A 26,427-nucleotide genomic window follows, 5' to 3' on the forward strand; every position below is an offset into this window, starting at 1 on the left:
ATATATATATATATATATATATATATATATATATATATATATATATATATATATATATATATATATATATATATATATATATATATATATATATATATATATATATATATATATATATATATATATATATATATATATATATATATATATATATATATATATATATATATATATATATATATATATATATATATATATATATATATATATATATATATATATATATATATATATATATATACTCGTATATATATACATAAACCATACTGGAAGAGCTTTGAGTTAGTGTTAATAAATATATTTGTTTTTTTCTTCCAACTAGAAGAGGGGAAACTGGTTATGCTACCAAATGGAAGATAGTTTCTGAAAATTAGAATATGAATTCAGTTGAAACATTACTTGATACTGAATGAATCTTGCGCATGCGTACAAGAAAAGAGTCAGGGGAGAAGGTATATTATCTCGGCATGCCTTAGCGCGCCGGAAAATCTTGCAACCCCTCCACCTTTATATTGAGTTTAATTCACATTTGTGCTTGTCTATGTGAATTTAGTCATAAGTGTGCAGTTGCAGGGTCAACACTGAAACAGAAGACCTATGCATATGACCCGATAATGTTAAATTAAGTGAGAAAAACAGGGAAAATAGTAATTTACTACACGCACGACCGCTCTGGCTCCATATATACCGTGCGACAAAAATTTTGAGGACAGAAAATGGCTCAGGGCATTAAGACGCTACAGATGCAAACACCATTAACCGCAAGAACAACAGATGCCCAGCATCCCGCCTATCAACCACCTCCTCCATGGCAAGAGTCTGATTATCACTTCTCTGTTACCAAACTAACTGCCAGCAAAACATCTCTCAGCGCCGACGCCCTCGCAGCCCAAGCCCTACAAGCTCTTCACGCAGTGAATGACAGGAACATGGAGGTCTATTTCACAGACGGATCAGTGGACCCCAACACACACAGAGCAGCAGCAGCCTTCGTGCACCACACAGGAACAGGCATATTCCGCCTCCCCGACCACTCCTCCACCCTCCAAACTGAGCTAGCTGCCATCGGGAAGGCACTAGAAGATGCACTTCAAAAACACAAAGACATCCTTATCCACACCGACTCATTGGGCGCCATACAGTGCCTCCAGCAGACACACTCAGGAGACAACATACGCCTCATCACCACCATCCATGCCAACGCACAGGCCATCCGCCGAAGGAACAGGAACATCACAATTAACTGGATCCCCAGCCACACTAATATCACAGGAAACGATTTAGCAGACACTGCAGCGAAAGATGGACTCCTACTCCCTACTGTGACGAGCCACGTAGTACCATCCCGAGCGCAAGTCAGCAGCACCGCCAAGGAAACCTGCAAGCAATTATGCACCCAAGCAGTAAGAAGTCAGATTGCTGAAGGGTCACCAAGTGCAACCTGGTATGGCACAGCAACTGCAAACACCGCACCACCTGATGACACACTAACCCGACGCACACGTACACGATTATACAGACTACGACTCGGCTACCACTGCCTAGCCGAGCTCAACGATACACTACCACTCACATGCGAACACTGCGACACACCCTCGTACACAACCCTACGACACTACATTGAAGACTGCCCAAGCACAGCTCCGTTCCTACACAGACACGCACACGACGCACCACACATACTGCAACAAACAGACACCAACAGACTGATACAGATGGTGAATGCCTTTCGGCCACCCAGGTAAAACAACACTCTTTTTATTCCGAACAGTCTCCTCCTATGCTGCGATGGGGTGTCTCTGACACTCCGCTACATGCGAGTAAGTCAGACTCCCCCGAGCACAAAGGAAAGGAGGCTGGACACTTAACACTGGACAAGACACAGGGAAGACAGTATCCTCAGACCACAAGGAGTGTATCGACACTCCGCTATAGGCGGGCAAGTCAGACTCCCCTAGTGGCATGCAGACTTGTCTTCCTATCTCCTATCAACGGAAGCCACCTGTGGGCCGCCTTTAGGCTAAAAAGGCCCGCGCCACTCCACGAAGTAACAATCTATCAGTCAGTTAGTCAGTCAATTTTGAGGCAGGACACTTCCTCCAACTCTGGTAGCAGAAGGTTCTCCCAGCTCCAGCTCCCAGCAGCAGTTAACCAACCAGCAGCCAGCTCCGAAGGAAGAAGGTCCGCCTTACACTGAGCCGCCGAGTCACAAGCTCCGCCCCCCGGGTCCGGAAAAAACAATAGGCGCCCAGCTCCGCTCCTGCTCTCACCCCTGCGTCTTTTAAAAGGCCGGCAGGAAGCAAGGCGCACACACTCGCCCACGAGCCCACCGTGCCGCTGAGATATAAGCTCCGCCTCCCGGGTCCGTAAGGAACCAATCGGCCCCAAGTTCGGCTCCTGCTTTCACTCCTGCGCCCTTTAAAAGCCCGAAAGGAGGCAAGGCGCACACAGTCGCCCACGAATCACCGAGAAAGGAGCAGCTTCGCTCCCAACTCACCTCCAAAAAATCAGGCCCTGGCCTGCTTACAAAAAAAAAGATACAGATAGACACCCGGCAGTCGCTTTGAGGCGCCGCGGTTTTCCCTAAGTGCCCGGTGGAGAGAGCCTCACCTAAGGGTATCGCTGGAAGACTGCAGCAACTCACCTAGTATAAGTGACTTGCGCCAACTCTGTTCCTCCTACTTCTTCTCTTCCTCTCTTCGTACAAACCCTACCTCAGGGTCAGATATTTAGGGCTTTCTTCCCTCCAGCTAGGATCCCCCTCGGGATATAGGGCACTAGGACGATAGGAAACAACAATATGTTGTTATAGGTACTCGTGGTTGTAGCACTCATAAGGCTGTAGCGCCACAAGGCTGTAGCGCCACCTCTACAAGGCTATAATCGTCATAGGGCCCCGCCCTATGACGGGATGGCCCTCCCACGTCCCCCTGACCGGACTATAAGATACAAAATAAAAACTGCTAACATCCCTGCTGACCTTAGCAATGCTTTCTTTTCCAGAACCCAGGTCCCCCACACGAAATGCTTCAAATTTGGCCCCTACATCATTATCGGTTTAGCTAATGACGCGGACCGTGATAACCACACGTCTCACCAAGCGACTGAAAACTTAAAACTTCTTGGCTTCGAGCTCGTCGAGTCTCCGGAGCAAAAATCGGCTAGAACGATCCTTGCCCGGCGAGTAGACGAGTACATCTTAAAAAAGACCAACGACGACCTCCTGACTGAAATACAGGAAAAGAATGATACACAGATTGACGAACTACTCATCATCCCAAAAGTCCACATGCTGAAGATTAAACTACGCTCAAAACAACAGGCCGAACTTTTAAAAAACAAAGGCATTAAGCTATTTTCTCAAATAGTGCCCTCATACAATATTAACATAGAAGAATACCTCCCAGTCACTCAGTGCTACAAGTGTTATCAATTCAGCCACTGCACAAACCAGTGCAAAGAAACAGAACAAGTGTGCTCCAAGTGTGCAGCTAAGGGCCACGATTATAGGAATTGCCAGGCCTCCACCATAAAATGCGCGAATTGCAACGGCGAACACACTGCCGTTTCCTTTAAATGCCAAATAAAACGCGCTCACCAAAAACAACAAAACTCACCACAGACCACTCCTCAACCAACCACTTCCTACGCCCAAGCCACCACACCCTACTCTCTCACACCAAAAAATACAAACACCGAGAAACTTCTGCTTGCAGAAATTATAATAAAATATTCAATCCAAACCTCATTTGGTGATCTAAAAAAACAGGCAGAAACAATGAACTCCTTGCTTGAGTACAATGGCTGCCCCGCAATAAAACTTCCACCACATTTTCACCAGACAAACCAAGAACACTTCAAACAAAACTACCAACAACAAAATGAAGAAACACACGCCCCAACACCCACACTCAAAGAATCTGAACACACCACACCTAATTACGCTAGTCCCCCTTCACCTGGGGAATTGGTTATTGAAGAGGACTCAGCTTGTGGGGAATCGCAGCCCCAAAAGCCCTCTCCACCACGATCTACCCCTACGTCTACCACCACTACTGCCAACACCACCAACACTATAAAAAAGACTGAAACAAAGCGACACCTAGCGACAGTGCCCCAACCCTCCCCACCCCTCTACACGAACCGCGTCGAGGGGTAAAAAAAACACATAAAAAACACTTAAATCATGCTCACAATAATACAATTAAACTGTCGCGGTTTCTGGAATAACAGACACCATATTTCAGAAGCAATTCGATCGATCGATCCAGACATCGTCCTCCTCAACCACACAGGTTCACCACCAAAACCCATAAAACTATATGGCTGCAACACACGCTACACAAGAGGTACGCACCATGACGGCGTAGTTCTCATGGTAAAATGTACCATTAAACACATACACATAACCAACTGGCCCTCAGCCCACTTCCTGGCCACCAAGATCGAAACACAACATGGGCAATTTCTCATTGCCACCACATACAGCAGACCAAAAACTGGGCTCCCACTCACCAGCCTCAACAATCTTTTCAATCACACAAACATCCCGGTCTACATATTTGCAGACCTAAACGCCAAACACACCGCCTTCAAACACTCAGACAACAACCAACACGGACACGAACTCCTTCAACTAACACAACTGAAACGCCTCCGTTTCCTTGGACCTAACTTCCCCACATGCTTTACGCACAATGGGAATGGCAGGCCAGATCTCATCCTCTCCAATCGGCAATCCCTACTTTTCCACCACTATATCTCCCATGGACCACTCTGTGGTTCTGACCACGTTCCCCTAATCCTCAAAATATCCTCCAATCCCATATCCACCCCATCCCCACCCGTCTCCGACTACCGCTCCGCCGACTGGGAGAGCTTCAAGAAAACAGTCACATACTTACACCGACCAACACAGCTCGAAGGCCAACCCTACACAGACATAGACAGTGCCTTAGAGACGTTACACAACAATATTCTGACATCAGCCAAAAGACATATAATTCAACATATAATCTATATATATATATATATATATATATATATATATATATATATATATATATATATATATATATATATATATATATATATATATATATATATATATATATAAACATATAAAAACAACATATAATTCATATAGACTTCCGACCTTCCATTAGAACACATAGGCTGCTAGTGTGCTACAGAACACGTTTTTTAAAAAACAAGCACAACCACACACCTATCTACGGAGACCTTTGCACCCTTCGTACACACATAACAAATAGCCTACAGGAAGATCACAGCGCTCACTGGAGGAATCTAGTCTCCCATATGGACAGAGCCCGCTGCAGTAATCCTACACAGTTCTGGCACATGGTGTACAGGCTGAAGGGATGCCAGCGGGAAAGATTCGAGTACCTCCTAGTGAACGGGGATCGCATCACAAACCCGGAACAAGTCACCAGCATCTTCAAGACACACTGGCACAATACTTTCCAACCACACCCTCTCCCACTCCACGAGCCCAGTATTGCCCACATAAACAACATCATCGATCGTGCACGCCACAACCTAGCAAACACGATTCCACATAGCACTATACAAAAAATACGCCTCAACCCCCAACACCCTCTCACCACACCTATTGAGGAGGAGGATGTCGCCAGGTTGCTCAGGCATACTCCGCGGCGAGCCCCTGGCCCCTCAGGAGTCACCTGGCCCATGGTGCGGAACCTTCCCCAAGAAACTATATCAAGCCTGACGGAGATTTTCAACGCCTGCCTTGCCTCTGGATACTTTCCTAAGGCATTCAAAATTTCAAACATCACCCTCATTGCTAAGCCCGGAAAAAACTCCCACTTACCAGAAAACTATCGCCCCATTAGCCTCCTTGAAATTCTCGGAAAAACCTTTGAATGCCTCATCAATTTAAGATTGAGAGCGTTCCTCGAAGGTAACGAGCTGCTGGCACCACAGCAGCTCGGCTTCCGAAGGAACGCCTCAACCGAGGACGCTCTAAACAGCATAGTTGCATACTTAAATTTCAATAAGCCCTATTTCAGAGCAGCCCTTGTAACAAAAGATGTCAAAAAAGCATTTGACACTGTTTGGCACGCAGGCTTAAAACACAAAATTTGCAACAACTTCAACCTTCCCCCCCTAACGCAACGCATACTATGTAGTTTTCTGGTAGAGAGATGGACAAGAATCTGTCATCAGGGCACCTTTTCAACATCCTTTTCCCCTCAGGCTGGAGTCCCACAAGGCTCTGTAGTCTCCCCCACCCTTTTCAACATGTATACAGCTGACATGCCCCCTCCAGTTCATAATGATTCATTAACCATTCAATACGCGGACGATGTAAAGCAATTGGCTCGAGCCAGGTCGTTAGATCTCCTCACAGACAAAATTCAACGGGAACTGACGGCGACTAGCCTATGGGAGATGAAATGGCGAATCCTCTCCCATCCCGAAAAATCTAAAGTCACCTACTTTAACATAAAAAAAAGTCAGCCTCGCCAAATCTCATTGAACAACATTGTTCCACACCCCAACCCAATCCCCATCAGTAACAACAACAAAGTGCTTGGCCTCACCATCGACAAGCACCTCAAATTCAACATACATATAAACCAAAAAGCTGCTTTAGCCGCTGTGGCCTTGAGCAACCTCGAAAAATTTCGCGACAGCAACACGAAAACAAAACTACATTCTTGAAAACTACACTCTTCAAAGCTTTTATTCTCCCCCTTTTAACCTATTGCCCTCTGGCACTCTCTCTTTCCGCACCCACTAACCTTTCAAAACTTCAGAGGGTCCAGAATCGAGCAATTCGTTTCGCCCTTGGAACGAAATGGTTCGATTTTCGGTCCTCTCTCTCTACTCATGAGGAGTCCAACATCCCTCCTCTTAACATAACACACTACAACAGACTCGACAAACAGCTAACCTCCTTCTCTGACACACACACAAACACATACAATTTCATAACCAACCTTCCCCCAGCTTTCAGTCACCTCCCACACTGCAACCTCCTTGACCCTCCCACTGTGCCTCCTGACCCCATTTTCTAAATAACGGACTCCTTCACTCTCTCTTTCACTGTCTCTCTCTCTCTCTCTCTCTCTCTCTCTCTCTCTCTCTCTCTCTCTCTCTCTCTCTCTCTCTCTCTCTCTCTCTCTCTCTCTCTCTCTCTCTCTCTCTCTTTCTCTAATCTTCTCTACTACTCAAAGTGTCAGAGTGGAATCATCGTCGCACTCTCGTTCACGTGGGGCGAGCCCGTGTGCCTACACCTAGTGGTTTTTTCATATTTTTTGTCTTATGGCTTTGTATTCATTTTTTGTTTATTTTATGCATTATTTTTCTGTCTCGCAGCCTAGGTCCCAAGGAGGCACCGAACCGCTCCCGGGAAAAAGATGCGACAAAATTCACCGCCATTAACATTCCATGCCTCTGACCGAAGGAGTGGGCTTGCGTGCCAACATCTAGTGTTTTTTTTATATATATTTTGTCTTATAGTTTTTTATTCATTTTTTTCTTTTTTTTATGCATTATTTTTCCGTCTCGCAGCCTAGGTTCTCAATTGGACACCGGACCACTTTCAGATGAAAGAGGATAGCACGAACCGCACTTCTCCCACTGACACTCCCACTCCTGAGTGTGTCTGCTGGAGGCACTGTATGGCGCCCAACGAGTCGTTGTGGATAAGGATGTCTTTGTGTTTGTGAAGTGCATCTTCTAGTGCCTTCCCGATGGCAGCTAGCTCAGTTTGGAGGGTGGAGGAGTGGTCGGGGAGGCGGAATATGCCTGTTCCTGTGTGGTGCACGAAGGCTGCTGCTGCTCTGTGTGTGTTGGGGTCCACTGATCCGTCTGTGAAATAGACCTCCATGTTCCTGTCATTCACTGCGTGAAGAGCTTGTTGGGCTTGGGCTGCGAGGGCGTCGGCGCTGAGAGATGTTTTGCTGGCAGTTAGTTTGGTAACAGAGAAGTGATAATCAGACTCTTGCCATGGAGGAGGTGGTTGATAGGCGGGGTGCTGGGCATCTGTTGTTCTTGCGGTTAATGGTGTTTGCATCTGTAGCGTCTTAATGCCCTGAGCCATTTTCTGTCCTCAAAATTTTTGTCGCACGGTATATATGGAGCCAGAGCGGTCGTGCGTGTAGTAAATTACTATTTTCCCTGTTTTTCTCACTTAATTTAACATTATCGGGTCATATGCATAGGTCTTCTGTTTCAGTGTTGACCCTGCAACTGCACACTTATGACTAAATTCACATAGACAAGCACAAATGTGAATTAAACTCAATATAAAGGTGGAGGGGTTGCAAGATTTTCCGGCGCGCTAAGGCATGCCGAGATAATATACCTTCTCCCCTGACTCTTTTCTTGTACGCATGCGCAAGATTCATTCAGTATCAAGTAATGTTTCAACTGAATTCATATTCTAATTTTCAGAAACTATCTTCCATTTGGTAGCATAACCAGTTTCCCCTCTTCTAGTTGGAAGAAAAAAACAAATATATTTATTAACACTAACTCAAAGCTCTTCCAGTATGGTTTATGTATATATATATATATATATATATATATATATATATATATATATATATATATATATATATATATATATATATATATATATATATATATATATAATTATAACTATACTATGAAAAGCGTTCCTTTCATAACTAAGCAGGAGAACATCATCTTCAAATAGTCGATAAGACAAGCTTATCAGAGCCAACGACCACACCACGTTGAATACACCGCTTCTCGTCTGATCAGCGAAGTTAAGCAACGTTGGGTCCGGTTAGTACTTGGATGGGTGACCGCCTGGGAACACCAGATGTTGTTGGCATTCCAACATTTTTATTTCCTTATTTATTCATCATTTTGCATTTTCCTCCCTCCCTTGATGATAAAACAATGCAATAAGGCAAGCAGAAAAGAAAAACAAATAATAAAATGCTTCCATTGACAAATAAAGCATCTCTCTCTCTCTCTCTCTCTCTCTGTCTCTCTTTCTCTGTGTGTGTATATATATATATATATATATATATATATATATATATATATATATATATATATATATATATATATATATATATATATATATATATATATATATATATATATATATATATATATATATATATATATATATATATATATATATATATTTTTTTTTTTATTTTATTTTTTTTTTATTATTCTTTTCATACTTCAAGATCAACGAGGTTAAGCAACGGCTCTGGGCAAAACATGGATGGGTGACTACACAAGCTTCATCCCGCAACTGGATCAGGATCACGGGTCCCCGTCCCAGCCAGTTCTGTGATCGGCCCAGACATTCCTGGGCCGAGAGCACACCCAACTACTGCCACCACCTCACATCATCATTGTTCTTAATAATAAATTCTTCTTCTTCTTCTTCTCCTTATCAATTTTACTATACAAATAATAATGATAATGATAATAAATTAATAATAACAATAATAATAATAATAATAATAATAATAATAAGAAGAAGAAGAAGAAGAAAAGAAGAAGAAGAAGAAGAAGAAGAAGAAGAAGAAAAAGAGAAAGAAAATAATAATAATAATAAAAATAAAATAAAATAATTATAATAAAAAATAAATAAATAAATGAAAATATAATATTAAAAGAAAAAAAAAGAAGAAGAAGAAGAAGAAGAAGAAGAATAAGAAGAAGAAAAAGAAGCAGAAGAAAAAAAAAGAAGAAGAAGAAGAAGAAGAAGAAGAAGAAGAAGAAGGAGAAGAAGAAGAAGAAGAAGAAGAAAAAGAAGAAGAAAAAGAAGAAGAAGGAAAAAGAGAAACAGAAGAAGAACAAGAACAAGAACAAGAACAAGAAGATAGTCTAATCTTCTAATAGTCGGAAACTCAAGCTCACCAAGGCCAACGACTACACAACGTTGAATACACCGCTTCTCGTCTGATCAGCGAAAATAAGCAACGTTGGTTCCGGTTAGTACTTGGATGGGTAACCGCCTGGGAACACCATATGTTGTCGGCATTCCAACATTTTTTTTTACTTATTCATTCATCATTTTGCATTTTTTTTACCTCGCTTAATGCAATAAGGCAAGCAAAAAAATAAAATAAATAGATAAATAAAATACTTACATAAAATACTTACATGCTCTCTCTCTCTTACAAATACTTACATACTCTCTCTCTCTCTCTCTCTCTCTCTCTCTCTCTCTTTTATTATTAATTCTCATTCATGGTGTTATTCTTGTTGTTGTTGTTGTTGTTGTTGTTGTTGTTGTTGTTGTTGTCGTTATTGTTGTTCTTGTTGCTGTTGTTGTTGTTGTTGTGGTTGTTATTTTTATTGTTTTTCTTTTTCATCTAATGTTTCTTTATCTTTATAGTATTAACATTATTATTTTAATATTGCTGTTTTTAATATTTTTATTATTACTATTCTTCTTCTTCTTCTTCTTCTTCTTTTTCTTCTTCTTCTTTTTTTTCTTCTTCTTCTTCTTGTTTTTTTTCTACTTCTTCTTCTTCTTCTTCTTCTTCTTCTTCTTCTTCTTCTTATTCTTCGTCTTCTTCTTCTTCTTGTTTTTTTTCTACTTCTTCTTCTTCTTCTTCTTCTTCTTCTTCTTCTTCTTCTTCTTCTTCTTCTTCTTCTTATTATTATTATTATTATTATTATTAATTTTCTAAATTTCTTAATCTATTTATTTTAATTTTTTTTTCAACTATTATAAATTATCATATGTTTTTATATTTAAAAGATTTGTGTTATATATTCATGGATTTTTTTTATTTATTTATCTACTTATTTTTATTATTATTATTATTATTTATTTATTTATTAAATTTAACCTAACTTAACCTAACATAATGTAACATCACCTAAACTAGCCTAAACTAACCCAAACTTAACATAACCTAAATTAGCTTAACCTAACTTTGTTGTTGTTGTTGTTGTTTTTCTTCCTCCTTTCTTTTTATTGTTGTTCCTAACCTAACCTAACCTAACCCAACCTATAATACCCTAAATTAACCTAACCTAAATTAAGCAAAGCTGGCCTAACCTAACCTAACATAACCTAACTTAACCTAACCTAACCTAACATAACGTAACATCACCTAAACTACCCTAAACTAACCCTAACAACCTAACCTAAAGTAACCTAACCTAACCTAACTTAACCTGACCTGACCTAACCTAACCTAACTTCACCTTACTTGAATTACATTCAAGTATCGATCAGTCAGTGGAGACGAGGCTTGCTGGTTTTCCCCACCCCTCACAACCCAACCGACATATATACACACACACACATTCTCTCTCTCTCTCTCTCTCTCTCTCTCTCTCTCTCTCTCTCTCTCTCTCTCTCTCTCTCTCTCTCTCTCTCTCTCCCTCTAACTCCCTTCGTAATTTCTAGCATCTAGCCAAAAAATATCTCTAATAACTTTGCTGCTTCTTCTTTCCCTACTCTATTTCAACCAGATGGCACCACTGCTATCGCATCTATTTCTAAAGCTGAAATCTTTGCTCAAACCTTTGCTAAAAATTCTACCTTGGACGATTCTGGGCTTGTTCCTCCCTCTCCTCCTCCCTCTGACTACTTCATGCCACCTATTAAAATTCTTCGCGATGGTGTTTTCCATGCCCTCGCTGGCCTAAACCCTCGGAAGGCTTATGGACCTGATGGGGTCCCTCCTATTGTTCTCCAAAACAATGCCTCCGTGCTTGCACCTTGCTTAGTCAAACTCTTTCAGCTCTGTCTGTCAACACTACCTTTCCTTCTTGCTGAAAGTTTGCCTACATTCAACCTGTTCCTAAAAAGGGTGACCGTTCTAATCCCTCAAACTACCGTCCTATTGCTTTAATTTCCTGCCTATCTAAAGTTTTTTAATCTATCCTCAACAGGAAAATTCTTAAACATCTATCACTCCACAACCTTCTATCTGATCGCCAGTATGGGTTCCGTCAAGGCCGCTCTACTGGTGATCTTCTGGGTTTCCTTACTGAGTCTTGGTCATCCTCTTTTAGAGATTTTGGTGAAACTTTTGCTGTTGCCTTGGACATATCAAAAGCTTTTGATAGAGTCTGGCACAAAGCTTTGATCTCCAAACTACCCTCCTACGGTTTATATCCTTCTCTCTGTTTACTTCATCTCAAGTTTCCTTTCTGACCGTTCTGTTGCTGCTGTGGTAGACGGTCACTGTTCTTCTCCTAAATCTATTAACAGTGGTGTTCCTCAGGGTTCTGTCCTGTCACCCACTCGCTTCTTATTATTCATTAATGATCTTCTAAACCAAACTTCTTGTCCTATCCACTCCTACGCTGTAGATACCACCCTGCACTTTTCCACGTCTTTTCATAGATGTCCAACCCTTCAGGAGGTAAACATATCACGTAGGGAAGCCACAGAACGCCTGACTTCTGATCTTTCTAAAATTTCTCATTGGGGCAGAACAAACTTGGTATTGTTCAATGCCTCAAAAAATCAATTCCTCCATCTATCAACTCGACACAAACTTCCAGACAACTATCCCCTCTTCTTCAATGACACTCAACTGTCCCCCTCTTCTACACTGAACATCCTCGGTCTGTCCTTTACTTATAATCTGAACTGGAAACTTCACATCTCATCTCTAGCTAAAACAGCTTTTATGATGTTAGGTGTTCTGAGACGTCTCCGCCATTTTTTCTCACCCTCCCTAGCTGCTAACTCTGTACAAGGACCTTATCCGTCCATGTATGCAGTATGCTTCACATGTCTGGAGGTGGTTCCACTCATACTGCTTTTCTAGACAGGGTGGAATCAAAAGCTTTTGGTCTCATCAACTCCTCTTCTCTAACTGACTGTCTTCAGCCTCTCTCTCACCGCCGCAATGTTGCATATCTAGCTGTCTTCTACCGCTATTTTCATGCTAACTGCTCTTCTGATCTTGCTAACTGCATGCCTCCCCTCCTTCCGCGGCCTCGCTGCACAAGACTTTCTTCTTTCTCTCACCCTTATTCTGTCCATTTCTCTAACGCAAGAGTTAACCAGTATTCTCAATCATTCATCCCTTTCTCTGGTAAACTCTGGAACTCCCTGCCTGCTTCCGTATTTCCACCTTCCTATGACTTGAATTCCTTCAAGAGGGAGGTTTCAAGGCACTTATTCATCATTTTTTGACCACTGGTTTGACCCTTTTATGGGACTGGCATTTCAGTGGGCATTTTTTTTTTTATTACATTTTTGTTGCCCTTGGCCAGTGTCCTTCCTACATAAAAAAAAAAAAAAATAGTAGTAGTAGTAGCAGTAGTAGTAGTAGTAGTAGTAGTAGTAGTAGTAATGCTATTTTTCATATATTTAGTAATTATTTTTTTTTCATATAAATATTTATATTTATATTTTTTTGTTTTGTTTTGACATTCATACGAATGCTATAAAGGTGAAGCATAGTATTTATTTGATTAATTAATTAATTTATTTATCTATTTATTTTGATTTTTTAAATTAATTAATTTATTTATTTTTATTATTATTATTACTTTTTTTTTACGTCTCTATGATAAGCAAAGCATTATAGACCTTATGAAAGCACATATCCTCTAGAGTCTTGCCCTAAAAAAGATTCTATAAAGTAAAAAATAAAGGGAATAAGTGTCAGTGACAGTTGATGAATAGAGGAAGGCGTGGCAGAAATTACCATAAAACGTATATAAATGAAAATTTATCTTCCTCGTATTTTCACACTTGCGTTTGCTTCTTGAAAATTTAGCTGGGTGGGTCATATAGCACACATATTGTTCTTTCCTCCATTGTAGTTTGTTTCCAGCAAGCCCCCTAAATAAAGTTTCTGTTTTTTTTTTTTTTTTTTTTTTTTAAGAAATGACGAATTTCATTCTAACGCTGATCACTGAGCGGAGCGTAGACGAGCTGCTATCCTCAAGGACGTTACCTCTCTCTCTCTCTCTCTCTCTCTCTCTCTCTCTGTCTCTTAGTGAAGAAGAATTAACATAAGTAAATAAGACTTTAAATAAAAAGAATATATATATATATATATATATATATATATATATATATATATATATATATATATATATATATATATATATATATATATATATATATATATATATATATATATATATATATATATATATATTCAAAGATAATGAATATCCTCTGGGGAAGGGGTGACGATCCTTATTTAACCCTTATTCTAGTTGAATTTTGACAAGTCTACGTTAAAATGTTTGCCATTTTCTGCAGTGATAAAGAAACGTAGAGGGGTAGCTAATATATCTAGTTGTTAATTGTATCTTTTTTCTTTTTTTTTTCATTTATTCTTTTATTAATTTTTCTTTTCATTACTTAATTATGCATTATGCCGACACTGCAGATTACAATTGCAGATATTGCAAGTATTTTTGACACAATACAAGCACATCCAGCTAAACTATTGCTACAGTATAGAGAGAGTATTTCGATTACATACCTTTTTCTTCATCTTCTTCTTTTCTTTTTTTTTTTTAATAAATTTAATAATAAATAAATAAGTAAATAGGTATTGTCAAATGAAATCGTCGAGATTACGCAGGGGTTCCGGGCAATACTTGGATGGGTGACTACACAAGCCTCATCTGTCTGAGAAAATGAAAAATAAGAATAAGAATAGGGAGAATGAACGAAAATTTTAAGTAATAAAGATAACAGTAAGAATTGTTATAACAAGAATAAGAAAAATTACAATAAAGGAATATAAAAAAAAAGAAAGAAAGCATCCCATGTCTTTCTTCCTAATTGTCATATAAGGGTGAATTCTTTTGTATATTTTCCAACATTTCCAATACAACGATATGAATGGGGGAAGAAAGAATATGAATAATAGAAAGAAGGCCTCCCAACACCTAGTTCTCCGGTCTTGGCCAATTAGCTAACGGCGGGATCAGCGCAGTTAAGCAGGGGGTCCGGGCAGAACTTGGATGGGTGACCGCAAAAGCCTCATCTCTCTGAGAATAGGAAAAAATAGCAATAAGAATAAGCAGAACGAACGAAAAACGAAAATAATAAAATAACAATAACAACTATAATAAAAATAAGAAGATTAAGAATAAAAAGAACAAAAATAAAGGAAAGAAGTAATAATATATCTCTATTGCTAATTGTCGTAGAATAATAAATGAAGAGGCAATTTTAGTGCATATTTTCCAACATTTTCAGCACAACAATGCAATAACAATACAGGAAAGAATAATAATAAGAGAAATACGCCCTCCCAACACCTTGTTCTCCGCTCTTGACCAATAAGCTGACGGCGGGATCAGCAAGGTTAAGCAGGGTGTCCGGGCAGAACTTGGATGGGTGACCGCACAAGCCTCATATCTCTAAAAGTAGGAAAAATTAGAATAAGAATAGGAAGAATAATAAAAAAATGAAAATAATAAAGATAACAATAATAATTATGACAAGAATACGAAAAAAAATAGAATAAACAGAATGAAAAAAATAAGAATATCACAACTTTCTTGCTAATTGTCTTAGAATTTTAAATGACATGTTAGTTCTGCTGTATATTTTCCAAGATATGTTATGAATGAGGGAAGAAAGAATAAGAATAAGAATAAGAACAAGAACAAAATTAATTAGACTAACAATAATGATCACATCTTTCATGCGGTGACTGCGTGGGCGATGAGCCTCACTGGACGTTTCTGATCAATCACAAGGCAGGGTTGGAGTCGTGGGGCCCACCCGATTCATATATAAAGGGATTTTGTGGGAAGCGCGGGTTCTCAAGGGGACACCGGACCACTTTCAGATGAAAGAGGATAGCACGAACCGCACTTCTCCCACTGACGCCACGGCAATGGGGCCCCCGGCCATTGGCATGACGTTCCGGTAGTGGTACCCCCCGTGGCAGTTATGGAGCGGCCAGCACTGATGGTGGGGACGGCAACCACACTATTCAGTGGAAGCCACTTCACCCCCCCCCACAGAGGTAGTTTGGTGCGGCCAGAGCTGGGTAGTAAGGTAGTCAAGAGATGGTGGGGCGGGGCCCTGGAAGCATCCATGCAGGAATCTCCATTCACCCCCCACCACCGGCGACTTACCACGTGCAAGCAGATGGTATTAGATTTGACCCCTCGTTGCGGTGAGGGAGCCTTTTCGAGCCTCTGTCATTGCACATCCTACAATCACGTCAATCATTATCACAAACCATCCTCACCCTCCCCATGCACATAACACCACGACATTTTTTATATAATTTTTTTTTTTTTTTTTTTTTTTTTTTTTTTTTTAGCAGGTTGGCCTTTTTGCAGGACGAGTCACAGGACACGAGATGAAAGGACCGACACCGTTTTTTCACCCACCACATTACATCACACAATAAATATCCCGGCCATCAACAAATCACTCTACTACTATCCGTGGTTCGGAACCCACGTAAAACTGTAGGTCCCTCCGCTATACGGATGTACTTCTTCCTCTGTCCTTCTTTGAACCAATAAAAAACACACAAAAAAACCCTTTTTACTCTGACTGTCCTTCACTCCTCTTTCACATCCTGATAATGCAGGCTCTGGATAGTCTGGCCCCTAACTTGTGCGTGGTTTGGCCTGGTGTTTTGGGTGCGTGGGCGGCGTCCGTTGCCGTGGCTATTTTGGGCTTGGCTTGCTCGGTTGGTTACGGACTCTCCTGCTTTCCCCGATAAGGACCTTATCTCCCTTGCCATCTTAGAATGAATATAACACGTTTAAAAAAAAAAAAAAAAAAAAAAAAAATATGTCCTTCCTAATTCAAATTGCGCCTGGGTTAAGCCCCAGTGACTATTTCTCCTATTAAAATTCCCTTCTTATCACCCCGCTATTCTTCCCACTATCCCCACTTCTCCCTCCCCATCTTTTCTCTCTTTGTTATGTTATGTTATAAGCGCGGGCAGACTCCACGGATGAAGACCTCGATAAGATATTCCAACTTCAGACATGTTTAGAGTTAGAAGAGCATGGTTTTACCCCACAAATCCCCCCTGAACTAAAGGCAAAGAGATCAATAATTATCTTCAATGTGGACCCACACATCTTCAGAAATACAGAGGAGGACATCACACAAGAACTTCAGCAGCACAATTCCTGGATTAATTTGATACACAACGTATTCAAATTCCCAAATTCCAAAACAATAAAAATTACATTTGGAGAAGCCACAACAGCAATAAAAGCAAGAGATCACGGCATCAGACTTTTCCACATGAGCATTCCAAAGCACCAAATTCAACAAGAGAAATTTTATAGAATCCAAACTTGCTTTAAATGCTATGCTATGGAAGATCATAACACCAATTCCTGCCCCAAGCACAAAGAATTTAAAATTTGCTCAGAATGCGCCGAAGCAACACATACATGGCGGGACTGTAAAATTTCAATGAAAAAGTGTATTAGCTGCGAGGGGGATCACAGAACCATGTCCATGAAATGCCCCAAAAGGAAAGAGATCATAAAACAACTTAGAGAAAAAGAAAAAAACATTACATATGCGAAGGCATCCAAGACACAAACAACAACTTGGAACAACACTGCATCTCCTCTTGCAACCATAAACATGGATCTTCATCTCAAGATATATTCATGTATGATACATGCGCATATAATGAATCTAACAGAACCCGGATGCTATGAGAGAGTACTGAATTCAACCTTCACTGCAAATAACCTCCCTAATATAAAAATCCCAGAAGCACCAGACTCAAGGAAACTTATCAAGATTATGACGCAAGAAGAGGAAAATATGAATGATGATGATACAAACAAGCAGACTCAGGAAAAAAAAAAATATGATGGTACTGAGAATACCAAGCAGGAGCAAGACAAAGTCAGTGTTCAACAAGAATCAGAGGAAACTACTATTCACCAAAGAAGTCGTAATGCAAAAATAAACAGTAAAGACATACAGCTAAAAATATATACCCCTGTTAGTGCAGGTTGGCCTGATCATTTGTCATCTCGGGTGCTGGTCACAAGTCTGAATGAAAACAAATTCAAATACACATACACAGACCATACAATAGAAGACACTGAGCTACTGAACGTAATTGAAACCAATGGAATTACAATAGACAGAACATGCTGGAACATAGTTGACGATGCTGTGTTTAGGAAAATAAGATCTGGGCTTATAGCCGAAAAGACACCACCACCCAAAGACACATCAAGAAGACAAAGAAAATACTCCAAGTAATTGTTAACTCACACTACAAGGATAACACGCAGCATGGTCCCGAACAGTTTAAAAATAATTCAACATAACGTACAACAATGGAACAACCGAAGAATTTCACTCTCAAACACCTACAGAATCATTGACCCAGACATAGTACTAATCAACAGTCACTGCCTAACAGACAGCAGTACAATGAAAATCCCAGGCTATAATATACATAAGAAAAACAGTCTAAATAACCCTGCAGACGGCACAGCAATTGCAATTAAAAAGAACCTAGAATATATAATTATGGATAATTTTATCTCAGACCTACTTGCTGTAGAAATCACTACTACAACTGGCAAAATTATAATATCAACCCTGTACCAACCACCGGCAAGGAATTATATACCAATCCCAGACTTCACCAATCTCTTCAGACGTAACTGCCCAGTCTATATGATCGCCGACCTGAACGCTAATCACCCCAACTTAGGTTACAACCATTGTAACACAAAAGGAAGACAAATTATCAATTTAATACAAAACAGATTATTACAACACATAGGTCCGGAATTCCCAACATTCCACACACAAAGCAGAGGGACAACACCAGACATTATACTAACAAGCTACCGAACACACCACAACACTCGTGCAATTCCAGGACCCCTTACCACCAGCGATCATATACCCATCATATTTACAATATCCATCACACCAATTCTAATTCCAGCATCTCCTAGACCAAACTACCCAAAAGCAGACTGGGAAAAATTTAAAATACAAGTTAACAATACTCTACACAGGAACAACTTAGATAACGGAACTCTGGAATCAATTGACACTGCAGCCGAAAACTGGCACCGGGCAATCGAATACGCAGCTCAGCAGTCTATCCCTACAACAAGATATAAAAGTCTACCCTCACCCAAGCACACAAACACCACAAAACTACTTATAACACTTTTCTCAGAATTGCAAACATATTCAAGAGTTAATGGATGGAACATAGATAGTTACAGATACTACAAACACATACAAACAATCCTTCAAGAAGCACTCATCACAGAAAACCAAGAACACTGGCACAAACTTATCCAAGACATCTCCAACACATACACAGACCCCATTGCATTCTGGAAAAAAATAAAATTAATAACAGATATAAGAGAACAAGAACCACATTACATTAAAAACAAAAACAACATAAAAGTATACAGCACCGAAGAAAAAGAGAGAGTTCACAGGGAATACTGGCAAGATATTTTCAATGGTGAAGATGATGATGAAGGCGACAATAACACAGAAGCAGTACTACAACATATACAAAATAATATACAAAGAACCGTCCCGTACGTCAACGCAGACATGTCCAGACTTAACACCCACACTACAGACATGGAAATAACTGCAGAAGAAGTAAAAAAATATAATTAGCAAATTAAAGAGAACCAGTCCTGGTGAAAGTGGGATCAACAAAACCATTCTCTCTCAACTACCAGACACAGCAATAGGAAGACTTACTGACATCTATAACAGTGCCATATCAGCCGGATATTTTCCACACAGATGGAAAAATGCCCTCATAAGACTCATTCCTAAACCAGTCAAATCCCCACACCAACCTCAAAATTATAGACCTATTTCACTACTAGAAGTTCCAGGAAAAATACTCGAACGAATAATCAACACCAGATTAAAAACTCACCTCGAAAACAACAATATGTACAACACCAATCAGTTTGGATTCCGTAGCAATAGGGGTACCACACACGGACTGGCACTCATCACTGAAGAAATAGCACAAAACAAATCCGACAAAGGACAATGCCAAGTTATCTTAAGGGATATAACTAAAGCATTTGATCAGGTTTGGCACCTCGGCCTAAAGCACAAAATACTTCAATTACACCTACCAATAACTACAGAAAAATTTTGATGTGATTTCTTAACAAACCGGACAGCCTCCATCAAAATAACTAATTATGTTGGACCAACTTTTAACCTCAATTGTGGTGTACCACAAGGAAGTGTTCTTTCTCCAACCCTTTTCACAATCTACACTAATGACATGCAGTACCCCAACCAAAATTTGAACATTAGCTTCGCTGATGACATAACCCAAATAGTCGGATACCCGGGTAGATCAAAAAATATGTTAAACATAAAAACTGAAAGAGCAATCAGAGTAATTAATAACTATGAAAGAAAATGGAAAATTAAAACAAACATGAATAAATTCACGCCTCTCCACCTCGGAGCCAAAAAAACCTTTCCCTTAATCATCAACGACGAAGAAATAGAATTTAAAAATAATGGCAAATGTCTAGGTCTAACCATTACCACCACTGGTTATTACAAACACATTCAGGAACGAAAGAATATAGCAGATGCTGCACTACAGAAACTATATAAACTGTATAAATTGCCAGAAAAAATCAAAATTCACTTAGTTAAAGCACTAATCCTACCTATACTTGACTATCCACCAATCCCAACGCACACTATGAGTAAACACCAGATAAGCAAACTACAAAAAGTACAAAATAAAGCATTGAGATTCGCCACCAACCAGAAACACCCGTACACTATGACAACAGAACAAATACACACACACACTAGAACAACACCTCTAAACATACGCCTACACTACAGAGCCAAGACAATATGGAACAGAATAGAAGAACTAGAAATACCAACCTACCAAGCCCTTAAAGACAAACTAAACCAAATAGACAAGTACCACCGTGACTACCCAAGCAGCCTGCAGGCATGTAACACTACACCCACACCAATTTACTAACAGTCCAACCGACAACACATACTTACCTTGATTCACTTACCTACATACTTCCTGTGCCAACTTACCTGAGGATGTCCGTACACCAGAACACACCATAAACAGGGCATCTGAAAGGGAAAGAACATTGTGTTGCACCAACACACTACACAACATACACCTACACTTGCTTCACACTGGATACGCGGCTGAGCTCCTCTCCTACTCCGCGCCCTGAGTCGGCGGTGGGCTGGTGTGACAGGGCTAAGCGCCAGCTCCACCCAAAAGTCCACCGTCGAGGGGTTCCGGCCACTGGAAGGGCTTGCAGGCCTCCAGCTAGCGGAGCTAAGTGAGGGAGTTGCACCTCGTCCTGAGTCGCTAGCATCAGGGAACCACATCTTGGGGGGTGAACAGTTGCGTGGTGTTGGCGAGGGGAATAGTGGTGGAATCTCCGCTTGACTCCACCTATGGTGCAACAGGGAGACACAGCCCGTCCTGTGCCATCACATGAAGCATGCAAAAAGTACACCTACACACTATATTAACACATATATTACACATTCATAAATGATTTACCTTGCAATGTATATAAGGAGTTCGTAAATATATAATCTTCATAAATATATAATATAATATATAATCTCTACAGATTAAATAAAAAAAATATATATATATATATATATATATATATATATATATATATATATATATATATATATATATATATATATATATATATATATATATATATATATATATATATATATATAGATAGATAGATAGATAGATATATGTATATATATATATATTTATATATATATATATATATATATATATATATATATATATATATATATATATATATATATATATATATATATATATATATATATATATATATATGAATAAATAAATAAGGAAAGAAAACTAACTCAAACACATATTTCATATGTAAAACACAAGGCAGGGAAACGGAAATAGGACACAGAAAGAAAGAAAAGAACAATCTTGTTGATAGGGAAGGGACGCTTCTCATACAAAACATCACACAAAAATAGCAAGGTGGTTAGCCCACCAACTTTTCTCTTCTACTATCTTTCAATATTTTCTAACTTTTATACTTCTTCTATACTAACTCTTATTCTTCACCCCTCTTTTCTATTTATAAAAAAAAAAAAAAAAAAAAAGCGCGGGCAGACGGAGGTCTATCACATGAGACAGCAGACAGACAGACACTCAGACAGAGAAGAGAGCAGAGAGCAGAGAGAAGACATACCTGCCTCTCCTCAACACGAACAGACGAGCAGCAGACATTGTAGACCACGTTCTCTCGAAGCACTCGCCTGGTTCGCCCCGTGCTTGGTTGCTCTGGCCCCAGGGTTGAGTAACCTTGCTGGATAGCGAGCCCCCAGTGCAGGAGGTGACTGATCTTCCAACGCAGTCTACGTGTCTACCAGCCATACTCGTGCCAGCTTTGCACACCAGGGAAACTTCCACCTTGGCAAGTCTCCCAAGACCTGTGTATCGGGGATTCTTTATTGAGTCCCGCTCAGGCATCTTTTTCTCTCGTACTGTATTTCATTTTCGCCTTTAGCGTCCGTCCAGAAGGTCAAGGTGAACCGTGCGGCTTGCACAAGGGGGGCCCTCAGAGGGCTGCCTTAAGCCTTTTGGATTGGTCGGGCAAACACTCTTGTTAGGGATAGGTTGTGCCTCAGGACGGTTACGTCGGTTGTTAGCAGCTGGACCGTCAAACTGGGGCGCATAGGCAGGCTTCTTCCATAAACTATCTTTAGCTGTGTTTGTGTATCGGCCTTTGGCCCTTTGTAGGTCTTAGAAGGTTTTTACTTTTATTACTTTTACTGTGCATCACCACCACTCGATGCTCTCAGCATAAGACTCCTGAAGAAGAAAAATGCCAAGAGTAAAGATCAAACACCCAGACCCCTCTGCAAAGAACAAGCTAAAACTACTAAGGCTACTCTCGGAGAAACTGATCTATGCCACACGGATCATACCAATCACAGACTCCTTCGCCGTCATTACTAGAACGGATGAAGACACAGACAACATCTTCTCGCCAAACACCATCAGTCTCTTGAAGGAGGAAGAATTTTCGCCTGTTTTACCACCAGAAATCAAGGCAAAAAGAACCATTCTCTTGTTCAACACTGACGACCACATCTACTCAAAATCCGAAAAAGACATTACTGCTGAGCTCTTGAACGAAAACAACTTCCTTAACGAAGGAATTGACAATGTATTTAAAATCCCCAGAACAAAGATGATAAAAATTACTCTGAACAGCTCCACCTCAGCAAGAAAAGCAACTGAAACAGGGCTGCTAGCATTTAATATGAGCATTCCTCACTATAACATAAAAATAGAAGAATTTATTCCCATCCTCACCTGCATGAGATGTTACGCTATTGAGAATCATCCTACCAACAAATGTGATAAACCAAAAACATACGAAATATGTTCAGAATGTGCCGTGACAGGGCACACATGGAGAACATGCCACAACACCACAAAAAATGCATCAATTGCAACGAACCTCACAGAACTCTGGCCTTCAAGTGTAAGAAAAGGAAGGAAGTCATAGAACAAAAAAGAAAGCAAACACCAACTAACTCAAACAAAACATACAGCCAGACAGTTAATGCTAACACCTACAGCGCACCCACACAGCAACCATTCGACAGGGACACATGTGCCAAGATTACCTCATGTATGCTTCACGCACATATGATAAATGCTGTAAACCCAGGGACTTACAATGATGAGTTCAACAGAGCACTAACACTTAACAACCTCCCAAAAATAGATCTTCCACCAAACCCGCCATCTAAGCAGATTCTCACAATGATGACCAACAGCAACATCTCAAACACACAACCTCAAACACAACAACAGCAAGGAAACACACAAAACACAAGCACCAAACAGGCAAGCATGTCCCCACACATCCAAAACACAAACATCACACAAGCAAACACGCTCCCGCAGACTAAAGACATATACAACACAGACACAAACATTACAATGGAAGGCACACAAGAATTCGTAGATCCTGAAGAACAAATGCCAGAACTCGAAAAAATAAAAGGAACAGATCTGGGATTGATAATAATTGCAAAGAAAAGCAGGGGCTGGCCAATGGGAAAAGAATTAAGCCTGAAGGAAATAGAAGAAGGAATAGAAGCAGGAACATATAAATGGAGATTTACAGCTAAAAACATATCAGAGGAAGAGGTATGGAAAAGCCTCATAAACAACGAAATAAACCTTGACAACTGCTTCAGGGTCACAGATGACCAAAAATATAATAAAATACGAAATGGCTTGCCCAGTGAGTTGACCCCACCAAAACATAAAGTAGCAAGAAAAAATAGCCAATAGGCACACCATCATATACATTCAACATACACAAAACTTTAGAAAACATTAACATAGTACAGCACAACGTCGCTCACTGGAACACCAACAAACAAACACTAATAGCAACTTACTCTCAAATTGATCCACACATTATCCTAATTAATAGCCACGGCTTAAAAACAACAGAAAACATAAAACTACACAATTACACCACCTACCTCATCAACTCCAGTGAAGAAATGCATGACGGATCGGCAATCTTAATAAAACAAAATATCAAACACAAAGTAACAGACGATTTCGATACTGATATCTTACAAATTACAATAGAAACAAACACAGGACCCATCAACATAGCAACCACATATTTACCCCCAAGAAGACCTTACCTCCCTATCACAGATTTTCACAGAATTGCTTCACAAAACTACCCTACTTACATAATAGGAGATTTAAATGCACACCATCCACAAATAGATAATAAAAAGGAAAACACAGTAGGAAAAGCCCTGATGATGCTCATAAACATCAACAAACTCACTCATATAGGACCAGATTTCCCCACGTTTATATCTCACAACTCCAGATCAACACCAGACATAATACTAACTAACAACAAAACATACCATAACATAGACATACAAACTGGACCTACAACCTCATCTGATCACTTACCCATTATAATAAAAATCACTGCAAAGCCGGTAAAGATAGAAACGTCACCCACATATTCACTCAAAAAGACAAACTGGGAAGAATTCAAGATCACAACACAACACAAAACAAGAAATATCAATGTAGACCCTTATATGGACCAACAAACACTTGAAAACTCATTAAAAGAATGGACAACAGCAATAACATCAACCATGGAAGAACACATACCAACTACAAAACATAAAACAGTACAAAAATCATTAGTTACCCCTAAAACTAAAGAGTTACAGTGGTGGGCTCAGCAACTTATAGAAAACAGCATGATAGCAGGCTGGACCTACACTAAATACATCACATACAAAACTATTAGGCAAGCAATAGTAACAGAATGCAAGCAACAAAGTAACAAAAACTGGGAAAATAAAATAAAGAAACTAAATCATCTACATAAAAACCCACAGAAATTCTGGCAAAATATAAAGCAGCTAAAAGGCAACAAAACAAGACAAACACCATACTTAATACATGAAAACACCAAAATCTACGAAGAAAACCAAAAAGAAACTATTTTTAGAGAAATATGGAGCAATGTTTTTAAAATAAGTCCAGAAGAGAACTTGACTTTTGATCAAGAGAACGACCAAACAGTAAACGAATATATAAACAACAATAGAATACTTACACTTCCTTACCAACATGCAGACCCAGCCAATCTTAATATAAATAATGAATACATATCTCCCATCACACTACAAGACATTAAAAATACAATAAAACAGCTAAAAAACAACACCCCAGGACACACTAAAATAAACAAAACTATATTAGGAAATCTCCCTAACGAAGTACTAGATATATACACAAAGCTACTTAACGTCTCTCTCTCCATGGGATACTTCCCAAAAACCTTCAAACACGCACAAATAAAATTAATTCCTAAGCCAGACAAACCAACCACTGACCCTAACAACTTTCGCCCCATATCGTTACTAGAGGTACCAAGCAAAATATATGAAAAAATAATAAACACTAGACTCCGTACTTTTCTAGAATCCAACAATATTCTTCCATCAACACAGCACGGCTTTCGCAAAAACAGATCTACAGATACAGCTCTTGCAACAATAACAGAAACAATATCAAAAGCAATAGCAGACAAAAAACAATGCTGTGTTTCAAAAGCGTTTGATAAAGTATGGTTAAACGGCTTAAAATACAAAATACTACAAATACAAACACCTACTATACTTGCAAAACTCCTCAATAGTTTCCTCGAGAACAGAACTGCCTCCATCTCTCTCAAAAATTACGATGGCCCGAGATTCCAGCTCCATAGTGGTGTCCCTCAAGGAAGCAGCCTCTACCCCCACACTTTATACAATATATACATATGACATTCCCCCTCCACTAACAAACGGAATCAACATACAGTATGCGGATGATA

The 26,427-nt window shown here is 39.7% G+C and overlaps 1 protein-coding gene, 1 non-coding gene and 1 pseudogene across 2 annotated transcripts in view; all 3 read left to right on the forward strand.

Moving 5' to 3' along the window:
* The window catches only part of LOC135114303 (uncharacterized), a 62,602-nt gene that overhangs the window by 23,348 nt on the left and 12,827 nt on the right, over positions 1-26,427 (forward strand). Inside the window, exon 3 of the mRNA XM_064030212.1 lies at positions 16,138-16,172. Coding sequence (XP_063886282.1) covers positions 16,138-16,172 — 35 coding nt within the window. The remainder of the gene's footprint in view (positions 1-16,137; positions 16,173-26,427) is intronic.
* Positions 8,730-8,848, forward strand: LOC135114596 (5S ribosomal RNA). Its single transcript, XR_010275569.1, has one exon. It is a non-coding gene; the product is annotated as a 5S ribosomal RNA (ribosomal RNA).
* LOC135114522 (5S ribosomal RNA) lies at positions 9,905-10,023 on the forward strand (annotated as a pseudogene).

The sequence above is a fragment of the Scylla paramamosain genome, chromosome 27 (genome assembly GCF_035594125.1).
Source record: "Scylla paramamosain isolate STU-SP2022 chromosome 27, ASM3559412v1, whole genome shotgun sequence".
In the NCBI taxonomy this organism is placed as follows: Eukaryota; Metazoa; Arthropoda; class Malacostraca; order Decapoda; family Portunidae; genus Scylla; species Scylla paramamosain.